Raw genomic sequence first — 18479 nt, 5'->3', positions numbered from 1 at the left:
GCACCAAAGACAAGGGCCTGGAGATCTGGTGGACCTGTAGACCCCCTACACCCCTACACAAAAGTCCCCCCCCCAACAATAAAGAAAAAACCTTGGTGGTCCTGTGGGACCCCTACTAGCCCACCCAGCCGCCCACCTGGCAACTCTGCCTGGGATGCATGAGGTGGGTCTTCACTACCATATGTGGAATGGAGTAGAGGAGTGGCCTAGTGGTTAGAGCACTGGTCTTGACAGCCAGAGGTTGCCAGTTCAAATCCCACTTTTGCGCCTTGTGATCTTGGGCAAGTCACTTAACCCTCCATTGCCTCAGATACAAACCTAAGAGTGTGAGCCTTCCAGTGACAGGGAAATACCCAGTGTACCTGAATCACGTTGAGATACTATTGGAAAAGGTATGAGCAAAATCTAAAAAAAAAAAAAAAAATGTAATACCCCATGGGAATGGGTATTACTAAAGTGAAAGATTTTTCTGGAGCCCTGGGGGGGGGGGGGGGAGGTCACTTCCAGAGGGCTGGAGTAGTAGGATGTCCCTGGGTGAAGTCCAGACCATGGGGAATAGTTTTGAAATAAAATGCAGAGAAATAGTGCACTGAAGAGTGATGGGGGGGGGGGGGGGAGTTTGGAAGGAGATACAGCTAAAGTCATGCCCTTTAGTGGGGTCTTTGGTTGCCTACAGGTTTGCAGTTGCCTGTACATCCCCCTGCCATTGACCAGGAGGAGAGAGGAGTCCTAAAAGTTGGAGAGATCCACTGGCTGTGAGAGGCATGTTGCGACTCCAATAAGTGGCAACCAGGAGATAGGGCTCAGTAAAAGATGGCCCAGCCCGGGAGCAGGGGACCGGAGCCAGGGAGAGCTCGTCCCAGAACCAGGGTGGACCACTAGAGGAGAGTCAGATTGAGGAAGGTCTAAGCCCGAAAAAAGTAAATCAATTTAAAGGAGTATAGCCTTTGGGGCTAACATCTCTCTGCAGTATAGGCACGGACAGGAGAAGCTGTAAATACCTGTAAATATAATTTAGGGAAGAAATGGAAAAGGGAGTTCCCCCTGAGGAATAACAACAAGGAATACTTTGGATTGACAATTTGCCAGTTGTTGTTTGTCTGTTGCAAGAGTTCTAATAATGGTTTTGCACTTGTTTGAGACCTTTTGAGTAACATAGTAGATGACGGCAGAAAAAGACCTGCACGGTCCATCCAGTCTGCCCAACAAGATAAACTCACATGTGCTACTTTTTGTGTATACCTTACCTTGATTTGTACCTGTCCTTTTCAGGGCACAGACCGTATAAGTCTGCCCAGCACTATCCCCTCCTCCCAACCACCAGCCCCGCCTCCCACCACCGGTTCTGGCACAGACTGTATAAGTCTGCCCAGCACTATCCCCGCCTCAAAACCACCAGTCCCGCCTCCCACCACCGGCTCTGGCACAGACCGTATAAGTCTGCCCAGCACCATCTCCGTCGCCCGCCACCGGCTTTGCCACCCAATCTCGTCTAAGCTCTTTAGGATCCATTCCTTCTGAGCAGGATTCCTTTATGTTTATCCCACGCATGTTTGAATTCCGTTACCGTTTTCGTTTCCACCACCTCCCGCGGGAGGGCATTCCAAGCATCCACTACTCCGTGAAAAAATACTTCCTGACATTTTTCTTGAGTCTGCGCCCCTTCAATCTCATTTCATGTCCTCTCATTCTACTGCCTTCGCATCTCCGGAAAAGGTTAGTTTGCAGATTAATACCTTTCAAATATTTGAATGTCTGTATCATATCACCCCTGTTTCTCCTTTCCTCCAGAGTATACATGTTCAGGTCCGCAAGTCTCTCCTCATACGTCTTGTAACGCAAATCCCATACCATTCTCGTAGCTTTTCTTTGCACCGCTTCAATTCTTTTTACATCCTTAACAAGATACGGCCTCCAGAACTGAACACAATACTCCAGGTGGGGCCTCACCAACGACTTATACAGGGGCATCAACACCCCCTTTCTTCTGCTGGTCACACCTCTCTCTATACAGCCTAACAACCTTCTAGCTAGGGCCACCGCCTTGTCACACTGTTTCGTCGCCTTCAAATCCTCAGATACTATCACCCCAAGATCCCTCTCCCCATCCATACTTCCTGTTTTGTGGAAGAGAGAGCTGAGGGACCCAATCGGCTCCAGAGAGTAAAACATAGCTTCTCAAACTCCTGGATCTTCATTCTGGACCACTGACCCACTCCCACGCTCGACTGCATGTCTGCTGGAACTGATGAGTGTGGGGAGATAAGATTGGCCCTGAATGGGAAACTGAACTGAGATCTGTTTTATGGCCTGGGGCCAGAGCTAGCACATTACACATATAAGGGATAGAGGTGGCGATCACAGGAGGAGGGAGGAAGTGCTAGTCTCTCACTCCCTTTTTTGGGAATGAGGGAGGTGGGAGGAAGGGTGCACAGTCCACAAGGCAAGCCACATGGTTGGGCTAGTAGGGGGGTCCCACTGGACCACCAAGGTTTTTTTTTTTTTTTTAATTGTTATGGGGTCCACTGGACCTCTGGTTCCCTGTGTTTTGGGGTTCTGGTGGTCCACTGGACCTCCAGGCCCTTGTGCTAGGGAGGGGGGCTTGGAAGCATGCAAATGCATGCTCGACAGGGTCTTTCTATTCCCCAACCAATTCCCTGGCACCCCTAATGCCAGCTCTGCTGGCGTAGGGTTTGCTGCAGGAGCAGCACCCTTGCTTCGCGTGCTGCCCACTGAGCATTGGGGAGGAATGTTAATGGCCCTGTTTAGCATGCATTTGCATGCTATTAGCATTCAGACCAGCTCTGATGCTAGCGGGTGCTGGCAAATGGGGTGCTAGTCCCAGGCTGCCCTCCAGCGCTTGCCTTTGATCATCGGGGGCCTTTCCTTAAGTTTAGTTTACTAAAGCTTAGCTGTGTTATCTGCAGCAGGGGCAGGGCCCATAGAAATAAAATGGGCCCTGCTGCAGATAACTCGAGCTAAGCTTTAGTAAAAGACACCCTTAGTAATAATAAGCCCAAGACACTCTCCCTTAAAAAAACATAAACTTTTGCTCAAGCAGACACAAGCACCTTTCGCCTTGTTTGCTGACACAAGGGGGCATAAACAGACGTGGCAGAAGAAGCCTAAGCGGGACGCCTGCGCGAGCCGACGCCGAGCAATTGAGTAAGAGCGGGGAGTTATGAAGTGTTTTCATTGGCTGTTGGTACATGTCAATCTTCCTTCCTTGTGGTTGTGTGGCTCGCGCTGGGGCGCAAGACGCGCGCTCCTCGATTTGTTCATCTCTAGGTGCGCTGTGCGTGACGGGAAAAAGAGACGGGCAAGAGTTGTTCAATTTGGTGCTTGGTTTTCCAGCCGGACTAGTCATGGCTTCGGCACCCGGCAAGTGGGAGGTGGTGAAGAAGAGTAAGAAGCCCGGCGGCGGTGGCGGCAGCGGCTCTGGGGCTGGTAAGAAAGGAGGTGCAGCCGGCAGGAAAGCTCTGGGGGAAGCCAACCTGCCTAGGATAGTCCCGGCCCGTGAGTACCAAGTTTATGCCCCGTGCTTGGGAACTGTAGTATTTCGCTCTTTTTCCACTCTCTTAGCGATCCACATGGGTGCCGGCGCTCGAACGGCTAAATTACCAGTACTGCTTGCTCGCTTACCGGCCGACTTCAGCGCTTTCAAATCTTAACGTGTGCAGGCGGTTTACTTTTGTAGATTTGTAAGTGTCTAGATATAATGTAAAAAAAAACTGAGATTGGGTTAGGACAGTTGGGAATGATTTTTCATTGGTTGGTGGAGGTGGAAGCGTTTTTCTATATGCGGTTACGCATGTCAGGGGCTTCTGCCCATTTCTTGTGGCTTCTCATAGCAATTCTGTTTATGTATCTTTAAATGAAATGGGGCAGGATGCTTAGTAATTTATAGGGACCAGATCCAGCCTAGAACAGTATGAGGCTCATTTTCAAAGCACTTAGCCTCCCAAAGTTCCATAGAAACCTATGGAACTTAGCCTCCCAAAGTGCTTTGAAAATATGCCTCTTTGTCAAGTGCAGTGCAAAATTTACACACCACTAAAAAACCAGCTCTGACCAAAAGTCCAATCAACTTTATTTGCAACAATTAACACATGCTGAATGCCAGCTGAAGGAAAAAGGAGAAAAAATATCCATGTGCCACAGCCTCATAAAACAGTCCTCATCCCCAACCTCATCCCCAAAAAATAGCAAACTGTGGTGCACCGATTGACAATACAATCAGAACCGAGTCAAGAAAGAGCCCGCAAACACTGCCTCTGATCTTTCCCTCTCTGATCACCATCTTATAACTTTCACACTTAAATCTCCTTCCTCCCAGTCCCGTCCTATCTTATCTAGGAATCTTCACAATATTGACCCTTCATCTCTATCCTCCCATGTTTCAAACCTCCTCTCTACTGTGGCACCATCCACGTCTGTCAACGAGGCTGTTTCTTCTTACAGCAATACTCTATCCTCTGCCATAGACACTCTTGCACCTTTGATGACCCGCCCTATAAGGCGTACAAAACCCCAACCTTGTCTGACTTCTAATATCCGCTACCTACGTTCCTGTACCCGCTCCGCCGAACGCCTCTGGCGGAAATCTCGGGCCCTTGCTGATTTCTTACACTTTAAGTTCATGCTGACCTCCTTCCAATCTGCTCTTTTACATGCCAAACAGGATTATTATATCCAGTTGACCAACTCTCTTGGCTCTAACCCTCGACTTCTCTTCACCACATTGAACTCTCTCCTCAAGGTGCCCCCTCCCCCAACTCCCCCTTCATTATCTTCTCAGACCCTTGCTGAATTCTTTCACGACAAGGTTCAAAAGATAAACCTTGAATTCTCTACCTCGCCACCGCTCCCTCCACTACTCCGTACCCCTCTCTCTCCTCCCCCTCATTCCTTTTCCTCCTTTCCTGAAGTTACTATAGAGAAAACTACACTTCTCCTTTCTTCCTCAAAATGTACCACCTGTTCCTCTGATCCCATTCCCACCCTCCTTCTTAATGCCATCTTATCTGCTCTTATTCCTTTTATCTGACACATTCTCAACCTCTCACTTTCCACTGCAACTGTCCCTACTGCCTTTAAACATGCTGTGGTCACACCTCTCCTTAAGAAGCCTTCACTCGACCCTACTTGTCCCTCTAATTACCGACCCATTTCCCTCCTCCCTTTTCTCTCCAAATTACTTGAGCGTGCTGTTCACACCGCTGCCTTGATTTTCTTTCCTCACATGCTATTCTTGACCCACTACAATCTGGTTTTCGCCCTCTCCACTCAACCGAAACTGTGCTTACTAAGTCTCCAGTGACCTATTACTGGCTAAACCCAGAGGTCTCTATTCCATCCTCATTCTTCTTGATCTTTCCGCTGCTTTTGACACTGTCGATCACAGCATACTCCTCGATACCCTGTCCTCATTTGGATTTTAGGGTTCTGTCCTTTCCTGATTCTCTTCCTACCTCTCCCTCCGTACCTTCAGTGTTCACTCTGGTGGATCCTCTTCTACTTCTATCCCTCTGCCTGTCGGCATACCTCAGGGTTCTGTTCTTGGTCCCCTCCTCTTTTCTATCTACACTTCTTCCCTTGGTTCATTAATCTCATCCCATGGCTTTTCCTGCCATCTCTATGCTGATGACTCCCAAATCTACCTTTCTACCCCTGATATCTCACCTTGCATCCAAACCAAAGTTTCAGCGTGCTTGTCTGACATTGCTGTCTGGATGTCTCAACGCCACCTGAAATTAAACATGACCAAAACTGAGCTTCTCATTTTTCCCCCCAAACCCACCTCCCCACACCCCCCCGTTTTCTATTTCTGTTGATGGCTCTCTCATTCTCTCTGTCTCCTCAGCTCGAAACCTTGGGGTCATCTTTGACTCTTCTCTCTCCTTCTCTGCTCATATCCAGCAGATCGCCAAGACCTGTCGTTTCTTTCTTTACAACATCCGTAAAATCCGCCCCTTTCTTTTCGAGCACTCTACCAAAACCCTCATCCACACCCTTGTCACCTCTCGTTTAGACTACTGCAATCTGCTTCTTGCTGGCCTCTCACTTAGTCACCTCTCCCCTCTCCAATCGGTTCAAAACTCTGCTGCCCGTTTTGCCTTCCGCCAGGGTCGCTTTACTCATACTACCCCTCTCCTCAAGTCGCTTCACTATCTCCCTATCCGTTTTCACATCCTGTTCAAACTTCTTCTACTAACCTATAAATGTACTCACTCTGCTGTTCCCCAGTATCTGTCCACACTCGTCCTTCCCTACACCCCTTCCCGTGCACTCCACTCCATGGATAAATCCCTCTTATCTGTTCCCTTCTCCACTACTGCCAACTCCAGACTTCGCACCTTCTGTCTCGCTGCACCCTATGCCTGGAATAAATTTCCTGAGCCCCTACGTCTTACCCCATCCTTGGCCACCTTTAAATCTAGACTGAAAGCCCACCTCTTTAACATTGCTTTTGACTTGTAACCACAACCACTCGCCTCCACCTACGCTCCTCTCCTCCTTCCTGTACACATTAATTGATTTGATTTGCTTACTTTATTATTTGTCTATTAGATTGTAAGCTGCGTACGCCTTGAAGCGCTATAGAAATGCTAAGTAGTAGTAGTAGTAATAAGGTTTCCACACTGTAGAGAGAGAGCCCATACGGTTATATTTAATTTAAGGGCAGTTTGAACATTGAATACAGGTAGTCTAGTTTGGACAGCAAGTGGTCTTTACTTGTTAGCTCCGGTTGTCTCCAAGCTGAGGCCAAACTTAAGTGCAGCAGTGACCACCATATTCACTAGCCAATAAGTAGTAGTATTCTTAGTTGAAGATGAACCATAAAGTAAATAAGAAAGAATAGAAGGAAGACACGGATGCAGAGCTTGCAGAAATTGAGCCACCGTGCCCTGAAAACTCTGCACTTTTGGGCAGGTCCACCATATATGTTCAGAGGTCCTCTCGAGGCCACAGTTTCTCCAGCACAATCCCATACCAGAACCAAATATCATTCGCAAACATACAGGTGTATAGTACCACTGGAATAGCTTCGTATAACCATGTTCTACATAGTTAATAGAGACCCTTGTAAGCTGAGTATAAATCAACTGCCATTGTGAAACAGACATAGGTGCTCCCATGGATTCTTCCCAATGGCGCTCAGAAACTTGAACCATAGGTCTACTAGACTGCAAGGCCTTATATAATCTGGATATCAAACCTTTTCCCACCCCAAGTCGAAAATGTTTAGCACAGTTTGGTCACCCTTGCGCCAATCTGGCAAAACTTTTTTATGAATAAAATCCTGTAATTGGAAATAAAAAGAAAAATATTTGGTATCAAGCAACCCATATCTGGCACGTAAAACTTCAAAGGGCATAAAAGACCCCTGTACTAAAAATTGGCCCCAAAACCCAAAGGCCCTTTTCTCACAGTCATAAAACACCCCATTAAGGGCTGATGGCAGAAATCCCGGAGTATATAAAATGGGTGTATCAAAAAAAATAACATTGTTTGGTACTCAACTCTGGTAGTATTGTTTCCTATTCAGCAAGTGTGTAGGCTGCTCCATAGGATACGTTATTAATCTTAGATTGTAACTGGGCCATGAGAGCCATGGCAAATAACCTAGGACATTCCGCTCAGCACAACCTGCTCTTAATTGCACCCATCACTTAGTGGGAAATATAACCCAATCAAAAAGGGCTGTAAGTTGGGCTGCTCGATAGTAATTAGCAAAATCAGGCACTCCCATACTGCCCTGTTCTCTATCCACATACATTCGATTCTGACGAACTCGAGGAGGTTTATGCTTCCAAATGTAATGAAAAACCTTCTGCCGAAGCTTAATTAAAAATCACTTTGGAGTTGGCAAAGGGAAATAGGCAAGCAAATATAGAAAACGTGGAAGCACATATTTTGACTGCACTAATTCGACCCACCCAAGAAAGACCTAAGCCATCCCAACGACGGAGATCATTCAGAACTTTAGTAAGCAATGGAGGGTAATTCAAACTAAACATACAGTCCAAATCAGCTGCAATATTCGCCCTCAAGTAACGAATACACGTAAAACAGAAAGGTGTGTTTCTGAAACAGTAAGGTTTAATAGCTCTGACTTAGAAATATTAATAGTGAAGCCAGATAATTTACTGTTTTGTAGAATAAGCCGCTGAACTGGTAAAGGTTGATGTGGCTCAGCTAAAGCAAAAAGGTATCATCTGCATAAAGTAAAATTTTATGTTCCTGTTCTCCTACTCGGATCTTTCGAATCTCTGAACGATTGCGGGCTTCTTGGACCAGCGGTTTCATAGTCAAAGCAAAAATTAACATGGACAATGGACACCCCTGACGAATGCCTCTATAAATCTGAAAAAAATCTGTATAAATACTATTAACTCGCAGTCTAGCCACCAGAGAGTCATAAATAAGTTTAAGCCAGCGCAAAAAATTACCGTAAAGGCCAAAACATCATAACATAGCCATTGTAAACAGCCATGAAACCTGGTCAAAGGCCTTCTCTGCATCGACTCTAACACCACGGCTGGAAAATGGATCTCATCTGGATAGCTCGTCGAGAACAACAACAACCTTTGAACATTATCTTTGGGCTGTCGGCCTCTTATAAATACTGATTGATCACCATGTATTAAATCAGGAAGATAATGTTGTAATCACACAGCCAGTATCCGAGTAAGAAGCTTGTAATCAACCCCCAGAAGAGAGATGGGACGATACAAACTACAACTGAGTGGATCTTTACCAGGCTTAAGGAGCAAAGACACCCCAACTTGCCGGAGAAAAAGAGGGAGCTGAGATTCTCCCAACAAAGAATTATAATAATCAGTCAGCGGTCCCGCCAAAAGAGAATCGAACTTCTTATAAAACAGATTTGAAAAACTGTCCAATCCAGGGTTTTTCCCCAGAGTAAGCTGATCAGTCACAGCGTACACGTCCTCCGCTGATACAGGGGCTGGAAGTTCAACATAAGCACTATCAGATAATTTAGGAAGGGTTACCTCATCCAAATATGCCTCCACTTCCTGGTCTGCCACTCCTGGTCATGCAGCATAAAGCTGCGGGTAATAATGGACACATTCCAACCCAATTGCTCGATCTCCCGACACCACCTCACCTGCTTGGGTCTTAATGTGTACAACCAAATTCTGGGCTTGCCGTTTCCAGAGTTTGGCCGCCAGAAGATGCCCTGCCTTATTACCCCCTTCAAAATACTCCTGGCTTGTCTGTTGCAAGGAGCACACGTTATAAGTACCCCCCCCCCCCCCCCCAAAATGAGAATACAGAAATTGGTAATTAATAAATTAACATGAAATATGTTTCAAATTAATTGACTGCAATAAGAAAAATAAGTAAACATTTGTCCACAGTAAAAGGTAAATAGGAAAAAGATAAAGGGAAAAACAAAATATAACCAAGATTATTGTGACCCTTAAGGCTCTCCCCAGCCTATCACTACAGTGTGCAAATGGGACTTATACAATGGCATTTATTTTTTCTTTAGCCACAAGAAATTCCTTTAGTTGCTTAGGATCAAAAAGCTGAAACTGTTTACCTTAAAATTAATACAAAACAACATAAACATGGAAACTTAAGTACAAAATTGGCGCCCAAGGCCAAAATCCTTGGTCGAAAGGCCAAAAGGGCCTTACACCTTTTTTTGTGTTTCTTTGGAAAGATCTGGAAATATTTTAACTTTAGATCCCAAGAACTGTGTATCCATGTGTCTAAATGAAAGCTTCAATACAGAATTGCGATCCATCTCCAAGGCAAAAGATACCACCATGGTAGTCTCTGTGTAATCACTTCCAGTGAAGACTCTGATTTTGAGAAATCTCACCAACAGATTTTTTTTTTTATATCAAATACTGAGCTCAAGTGATTGGAGGCAGTGAGTCACCTGACATCCTCAGAACTTCAATTAAATATTTCTTAACCATATCTATAGGTGTAATTAAAGGTGACCTGGGAAAGTTGGTTAGTCTCAAATTAAGCCTCCTAACTTGAGTTTCTAAATATTCTAATCGACGACGAGTGAAATTCTTTTCCTTAATTGAAACTGTTCCCAACGATTCAAGAGTCTGAATTTTTTATTCTAGAAGTTTTTACTTTAGAGGACTGCTGAGCAGTCTCCTGTGCTTGGAGAAGAGCAGCTTCGGACAAAACCTTTATATCTTTAGTATTCTTTTTACCTTTCTATCCCCGTGAGAAATTTCTTCAATAAGTTACATTTACTATATTACCTCTGCTTAGTAACTTTAGGCGTTTTCAATATATAACAAAAATGTATTCAATATTTCTTTTACAAATTACACAATCTTAAAACCCACCTTATTCTCACTATTTCAATCACATACATACATACCATGCACTTCTCTTCATTCTAACTGTTTTCAACCTTAAAATCCATAAACATCACAGTGTGAATAATACACTTTAACTCATCAATGCACAAGTTGAATTTCAATCATGGACATGAGTTAAAGTGTATTATTCACACTGTGATGTTTATGGATTTTAAGGTTGAATACAGTTAGAATGAAGAGAAGTGCATGGTATGTATGTATGTATGTGATTGAAATAGTGAGGATAAGGTGGGTTTTAAGATTATTTATTCAATATTTCTTTTACAAATTACACAAAGTTTTGTTATATATTGAAAACGCCTAAAGTTACTAAGCAGAGGTAGTATTTTTTTTTTAGAGTCAAAGATTGTAGAGAAGAATGCATATCAAATGTAATGTCCCAAAGTGACTCCAATGTCACAACGGCAGGTTTCTTGAAAACCCCTGAAAATATACCTGGAGAGAACGTATTAGGAATCTGGTATAGAGTACTCACTGTTTGATGAGGTAAAATTTGTGCTGCATTTTGAAACCCTTCTTGACAAGAAACCAAATTCTCCAATGCTGTAGACGTGTTCCCTCCCTGCTCACCCGGTTTCTCAATCTGGAAAGAGCCGGGGGCAGGACCTCCCAAAACAGCATTACCTCCTGGTTGCGGGGGTGACGCTTGTGCAACAGGGGTCATGGAAGCCCCGTCAACACTGCTGACTGACGACGCGGCAGTACCGATATAAGATGAAGACACCAGCACAGGTCCAGCCGACAACCCAAATCTTTCCAGAGTCATCTGTATCGGAGCCTGGGTCCCGGTGGGGGTCGAAGGATACTCCCGCGCTTTACCTCTCCTTTTCTCTATAATCAAGGAAATAAAGAGCCGCTACGAATAGCGATTCAAGGTAGGATCTGGTTGCTGCTGGTGCAATATATCTTTACAGCGCCATCTTGGATCCCCAGCTCCCCGAGTAATTACAATTTGAGACAGACAAATATGATGATCCCTTTCCGGTTTACATAGCCGTGAATGAAGTTGCAATCTACGTGCATTGCAAGTCCGGGTCTGAAACCACTACAAGATACACACTGCCCCTGAATGATAACAGCCGCCAGATGTCCTCTAAACCCATCTGCACCATAAATTGTCTGAACTGCACCCGGTCCTGCTTAGCATACCTGATTTTACTAGAATAATTATCGAGCAAAGGATGATAGGTCAAGTTAAAGTTTCCCCCTATCACAAGACAGCCTGCTTGGAAAGCCATAAGCCTAGCTTCCAACGAAGCAAAAAAAGGGGTAATGTGAGTGAGAAAGTAAGGAGGTGTGAGGGCAACAAATGTGTCTCCTGTACAAACCCAATATCCATTTTCGCCTTACAGGCCTCCCTAAAAAATAAATGCCTCTTCTGAGGAGAGTTAAAGCCTTTAACATTATAGGTTAAAAACTGTAAAAAAAAAAAAAAAAAAGAGACCAAGCAATTAGATCAGCCATCCCAAAACAATAGATTGCAGTGTTGCTCCCAAATAACCACCATAAAGCAGTACCCCACTCACAAAATCCATCCTAACCACACAATGCCAATCCTCAAAATACTTCATCCCCACACACAATTTTCCCCAACCAATCCCACACGCCCCCCCCCCCCCCCATACCATCCACAGGAAAGAAGCCCCCATTTAAATTAAAAGGGCCCATAACAGAGGAAGGATAAGCCAGAGCTCAAGTCAAAAGATAAAACCAACAAACTGGAACATAGAATAAACATCACTCATCCGTAACATATTCTAGTCTCAATAAAGCCAGTACTGGCTGCTAATGTACATACAAATCATGTTGTGAACCCAGACCTGGGCACTTTTTGCCATCCAGATCCCCGAGGATGTTTCTTAGGCGAGGTAGTGGACTGTGATGCTTCAGGTTCCTCTCGAGTCAACAGTCCTGCTACCACTAAATTATCCTTCACTGCAGAGATGGAATTAGAGTAGGTTTTCCCTCCTACAGTGAAGGAGCGCCCAATGGGAAACGGCCATCTATAGCATTCTTGGTGTTCACACAGCAGCTGGATCCAATCATAATATTCCATCTGTGGGCTAATGTAGCAGGAGCTCTATTTGGATAAACTTCCACCTCAGCCCCATTGCAATGAATTACACAAAGAACTTTTTCTTTATCCACATATGAAAGCAGACAATTACATCTCGAGGTCAATGCCCACTCGAAAGCCTGCCAGCCTGTGAGCTCTGTCCAAGAGTGGGGGTGATTAAAACAGCAGAATCGCCAGCATATGGCCAGCAGCCTCCAGCATGCTTGTGTCCGCCACAGTCTCCAGAATACCACGGAGATGTATGTTGCAGCGACAAGATCTATTTTCTGGGTCCTCTAATTTGAGGACCGTGGCCACCTGCTGCTATTCCAGTTGCAAGATCTGGGATTGGAGATGCTCAAGATCCTCTCCAAATGCTCCTCTGTATGTTTGACGCGACAGCTAATCTCGCGTCTTTTTTTTTTTTTTTGTCCATCAAATGAATTTTGTAATTCTGTTCGGACAGATGTCAAATCCGATTTCAACTCCTGAAATCTGGTTTGCATCTCAGTGCGAAAAGATGCAAGTTCTAGTTCCTGCGGTATTGCTGCACCATTCACCACCATCTTTGGATCCGAATGTACCCCTGACGTGAACCCACTGTAGATTTTGTAGCAGTGGTTTGCCGCCTAGCAGATATGGGAGTCCCAAGAATAGTGCGGCACTAAAGCAGCCAGAACGCCGGTAGCTGAATCAAATACAAGATAAATTCACATCTTTCGCTGTCGATAGCTCCGGAGCTTCAAGCTCACGCTGCCATCAGGATAGATGACGTCCAATTTTTAAAGCATTCTTGATGATGTATTATGTAAACTTTATTCGTGACTCTTATGTATCAGGCTATAACCATATGTGTTGTGGTAAATAAAAGCTTTATTAATGATAAAGTAGACCCGCGCTTAGGGTAATTTTATAAACCATTTTCGTGGGTAAAAAAATAACTCTTATATCACCTGGTATAAAAGTACAGACCAAGATATGGTGCAGATGTTGCTGGTAGGTGTGTGTAGGACTGGAGTTAAGTATGTGTACAGATTACAAAATGTGCTGCGAGCCTGTACCTACACCTTCAACAGCGGGTGTAAGTCTGTGCCCAGTGGTGTACCAAGGATGGGGCGGTGGGTGCTGTTTGCTTGGGATGCAGGCAGTAAGGGGGATGTATCGAGAAATTGCTGAGCCTCAGACTACATATTTGCATCTGTCGGTTCTGCTGATTCCCTGCCCCTGCTAATGTCAGCTTCCTGTTCTGGGGCAGAGGACCGGCAGAGCCAACAGCCGCATATGGTGTAGACTGTGGCTCCACAGGAGGCAACTGAGCTAGGTATGCAACTGTCTGTCTGCAAGAAAGGTATGATTTCTGCTACTTACACTAGTAATTTTATAAAGACATGTCGGTGCCAGTGTGTCCTCATAATTTAGCACTTAAGTAGGCACATGTTTGTCTATATAAAACGTAGTGTGAATAATAAAGGGTTGCTAATATTGGGTTTTTCTAGTACTCGGACACAATTGAAAATGAATGAAATCATAGTTTCCAGTGTGTCAAATAGGTTACTTTTATAGCTGGTACGTTATCACTGCAATGGAATTACAATGAAAACATATATTCTATTTTATGTCTGAGATTGGTATACAGTGTGTTGCTGGTCAGTATATAGTCTAAATATCATGGACAGCCTATGTGGGTTTAAAAAAGATTTGGAAAGTGCCTGGAGGAAAAGTCCATAGTTTATTATTAAGGTAGACATGGGGAAATCCACTGCTTGCCCTGAGATTGGTAGCATGGAATGTTGCTACTATTTGGGTTTCTGCCAGGTACTTGTCACCTGGATTGTTCACTGTTGGAAACAGGATACTGGGCTAGATGAACCATTGGTCTGACTCAGTATGGCTATTGTGTTCTTACATTTCAGAATCATATTGTAAAAGACACAAGTAACCATGTTGATGTAGTTGCATTGATAGAACATTATAAATATCAGCAAAATAAAGTACAAACTGTTCGTTAGAATGAGAATTGTACAACTTTCCTTGAAATGAGAGAGAGTGACAATAACTGCTTTCTTTGTTAACTGGGTTGGATACTGGGGTAACCATATAGTTCTGCATGGTCCTGTGTTACCCATATCTAGAGGTTAGAGAGACTGTAGCCTCAGGAAGCTAAATGCCATGTAGAGAAGAATGTAGGTAGTTTTTACAAGGAGGAGCCTGAAGCTGTGTAGAGAGGAGGAATGATAGCTTGCTGCTGTTATCTCCTTATCCATTTCTCCACATGACTGAAGGAAGAGATAAGAAGATATGGTTTCACAGGTTCGTCTCCCAAGTACTGCTGTTTGTCTTTTGGCTGCCCTGCTGGCTTAACAGTGAAGAACAAAAGCTACATTGAGTGAACATGCCCATGGAGGATTAGCAGTTGAAGGGGGGGAGAAGGCAGGAGAAAGCACACTAAGGGGCGATGATCAATTTCTCCATGCTGTTCATAACACCATTTTAAAATTAGTGCCAGAACAGCTAATAGCATGCAAATGTATGCCTTCTATTAGCTTCAGTATTCTGCATAGCATCCTGCTTCCAGCAGTGGCCAATCCAACTTGGCTGGAAATCTCTGATATTTCTGTACCTTGAGCAGATGGTAGGTCTGGGGTGGTACAGCTAAGTACCCTGGTTAAGCCCAACTCTCCTAGTCGCAGCCTGTAGGTAGGCCCGTGTGTTGCGAGCTCCTGCCTTTGAATTGGGTCTGAGATGTGTGACCTGCTGCTGCCCCAAGCTCTAATCTGCCAACACTAGTTTAGCTTGGCCCTTCAGGATCCATGCTTTGAGGACAGTGGGTCCGTTCTCTGTCCTGGGCAAGCTGTTGGCAGTGTGTGTATAAAAAAAATAAATAAATAAAATTCTGGTTGCTTGATTTGCTTGTGTGTTTGTGGTGGTGGTGGTGGAGACCAAAAAGTTCACCAAAGCCATTCGGACAAGACAGCAGCTGCCTGGGAGCATACTCTCCTGATGTATCCAATTTGCCATGGAGGGAGGTGTTTAGATCAGGTCTCGGGTATGGTCTCGTCAGATCATGGCCCCTTGATGCTGGGGGGCAGGTGTTACAGCTGTTACTGGAGTTAGTGGCTTAGCACAGTTCCTGGATTATTTTGCCCTAATTGAAATGGGGATCCCCCAGGTTTCATTTCACGACTGGGGCTTAGCAGGAAGCTTTGGGGGGGGGGGGGAAGTGGCTTGAATCGGAGGGGGGGGGTACCTTCATGCCAACTTGGCATCAGTTTTGGTGGGAACATGGCCATTGTGCCTCCTATCCTATGACTCTTTATTTCTCTCAGGAGTCTCTCAATCTCTCATGAGAAACTTTGTCAGAAGCTTTCTGAAAATCTAGATACACTACATCATCTGGCTCACCTTGATCCTACTACTACTTATCATTTCTATAGCGCTACTAGACGTACGCAGCGCTGTACACTTGAACATGAAGAGACAGTCCCTGCTCGACAGAGCTTACAATCTAATTAGGACAGACAAACAGGACAAACAAGAGATAAGGGAATATTAAAGTGAGGATGATAAAATAAGGGTTCTGAACACGTGAATAAGGGTTAGGAGTTAAAAGCAGCATCAAAAAGGTGGGCTTTTAGCTTAGATTTGAAGACAGCCAGAGATGGAGCTTGACGTACCAGCTCAGGAAGTCTATTCCAGGCATGTGGTGCAGCAAGATAAAAGGAACGGAGTATGGAGTTGGCGGTGGAGGAGAAGGGTGCAGATAAGAGATTTAACCAGTGAACGGAGTTCCCGGGGAGGAATGTAGGGAGAGATGAGAGTGGAGAGGTACTGAGGAGCTGCAGAGTGAATGCATTTATCTATATAAATAAATCCCACCTCGAACGTTCTGAAGCTCACTGCAAGGCACTGAAGCACTGCACTCCTGTAGTCTTGGTAGGCTAGGATATCAGGAACAGTCACCCTCAGTCATAGACCCGCCCTCAGCCGCGCCCCATCTGTACATAAAACGCTACCTCAAAGTTCTGAGGACAAAAGCTCCTGAAGCCAACTGCACACTCCCTGAACGGTTCGTTCATGGTGGTGAAGCCATGCTACAGTAGATTTCCGTAGTAACTTTACTTCATATATTAGCTCAAATTTGATGATTTTATGATCACTTGTTTCCCAGCAGACCCAACACAGTTATCTCTCATACTATGCCTTGCATTCCATTAAGGACTAGATTTAAAATAGATCCCAATCTTGTCAGTTCTTTGACAGTTGCTCCAAGATGCAGTCATTATGTTTAGATCACAAAGGAGCAAAAGGGGCAGCGAGGACAAGGCCATAGTGGAGAAACTGAATGAATTCTTTGCTTCGGTCTTTACGGAAGAAGATCTGACTGAACTGGAAATGGTTTTTATGAGTGAGTGATTGCGGAAGAACTGAAAGTAATCTTGGTAAACCTGGGAGACGTACTGAGCCAAATCGACAATTTAAAGAGTAGTAAATCACCTGTACTGGATGGCATACATCCAAAGGTACTCGAACTCAAGCATGAAATTGCTGAACTGCTGTTAGTAATATGTAACCTGTCGTTAAAATTGTCAGTAATACCTGAAGATTTGAGGGTGGCCAGTGTGACGCTGATTTTTAAAAAGGGTTCCAGGGGTGATGCAGCAAATTACAGACCAGTAAGCCTGATGTCAGTGCCGGGAAAAATAAAGAATAAAATTACATAGCTTAATGATTCGACAGAGTCAGTCGAGGGAAGTCTTGCCTCACCTTCATTTCTTTTGAAGGCGTGAATAAACGTGTGGATAAAGGTGAGCCAGTTCATGTAGTTTATCAAGATTTTCAGAAAGCATTTGATAAAGTTCCTCATGAGAGACTACTGAGAAAATTTGAATCATGGGATAGGAGGCAAGGTTTTGGTGTGGATTAGGAATTGGTTATTGGACAGAAAACAGGGTAGAATTAATTTCTTTCAATGGAAGGGGGTGAACAGTAGAGTGCCGCAGGGATCAGTACTGGGATAAGTGCTATTTAACATATTTATAAATGATATGGAAATTGGAATGATGAGTGAGGTGGTTAAATTTGCAGATGACACAAAACTATTCAAGATTGTTAAAACACATGCAGATTGTGAAATATTGCAGGAAGACCGTAAGAAATTGGAAGACTGGGCAACCAAATGGCAGATGAAATTTAATGTGGACAAATGGCAAAGTGATGCAGATCGGAAAGAATAATCCGAATCATAGTTACCTGATGCTAGATCAGCAACCAAGGAAATGATCTAGGTGTCATAAATAATACGCTGAAATCTTCTGCTCAGTGTGCAATGGCAGCCAAAAAAGCAACAGGATGCTAGGAATTATTAGGAAAGGGATGGTGAAGAAGACTGAAAATACTGTAATACCTCTGTATCACTCCATGGTGCGACTGCACCTTGAGTATTGCATTCTTCGTGGAACTAGAAAAGGTTCAAAAAAGAGCAGCCAAAATGATAAAGGGGATGGAACTCCTCTCGTATGAGGAAAGACTAAAGAGGTTAGGGATCCTCAGCTTGGAAAAGAGATGGATGAGGGGAGATATGACTGAGGTCTACAAAATCCTGAGTGGTTTAGAGCGAGTAAAAGTAAATTGATGTTTTTTCCTTGTTCCAAAAGTACAAAGACTAAGTGACACTCAAAGTTGCATGGAAATACTTTTAAAACAAATAGAAGGAAATATTTTTTCACTCAATGAATAGTTAAGCTCTGGAACTCTTTGCTAGAGGATGTGGTAACAGTGGTTAGCGTATCTGGGTTTAAAAAAAAGGTTTGGACAAAGTCCTGGACGAAATGTCCATAGTCTGATATTGAGACAGACATGGGATGCAACTGCTTGTCCTGGGATTAGTAGCATTGGCCACTGTTTGGAAACAGGATACTGGGCTAGATAGTGGTCTGACCCTGTATAGCTAATTTCTTATGTTCTAATATTGGGGTAATTAAACGGAATCAGATGCACTGCTAGCCGTCTATCAGGTGAATTTTCGAAAGAGAAGGGCGTCC

The 18479-nt window shown here is 44.3% G+C and overlaps 1 protein-coding gene across 2 annotated transcripts in view; it reads left to right on the top strand.

Moving 5' to 3' along the window:
• The first annotated feature begins 3236 nt into the window (after nt 1–3236).
• The window catches only part of TMEM214 (transmembrane protein 214), a 256765-nt gene continuing 241522 nt past the window's right edge, over nt 3237–18479 (top strand). Inside the window, exon 1 of one of the 2 annotated variants that reach the window (XM_030198624.1) lies at nt 3237–3447. In XM_030198624.1, coding sequence (XP_030054484.1) covers nt 3366–3447 — 82 coding nt within the window. In that variant the 5' untranslated portion in view covers nt 3237–3365. Of the gene's footprint in view, nt 3517–18479 lie in introns of both variants that reach the window. The other variant, XM_030198623.1, reaches the window with a different exon arrangement.

This window comes from Microcaecilia unicolor, chromosome 3 (assembly GCF_901765095.1).
Source record: "Microcaecilia unicolor chromosome 3, aMicUni1.1, whole genome shotgun sequence".
Lineage (NCBI taxonomy): Eukaryota > Metazoa > Chordata > Amphibia > Gymnophiona > Siphonopidae > Microcaecilia > Microcaecilia unicolor.
The sequence above is the reverse complement of the archived record's forward strand: the minus strand, read 5'-3'. Positions and strand labels throughout refer to the sequence as shown.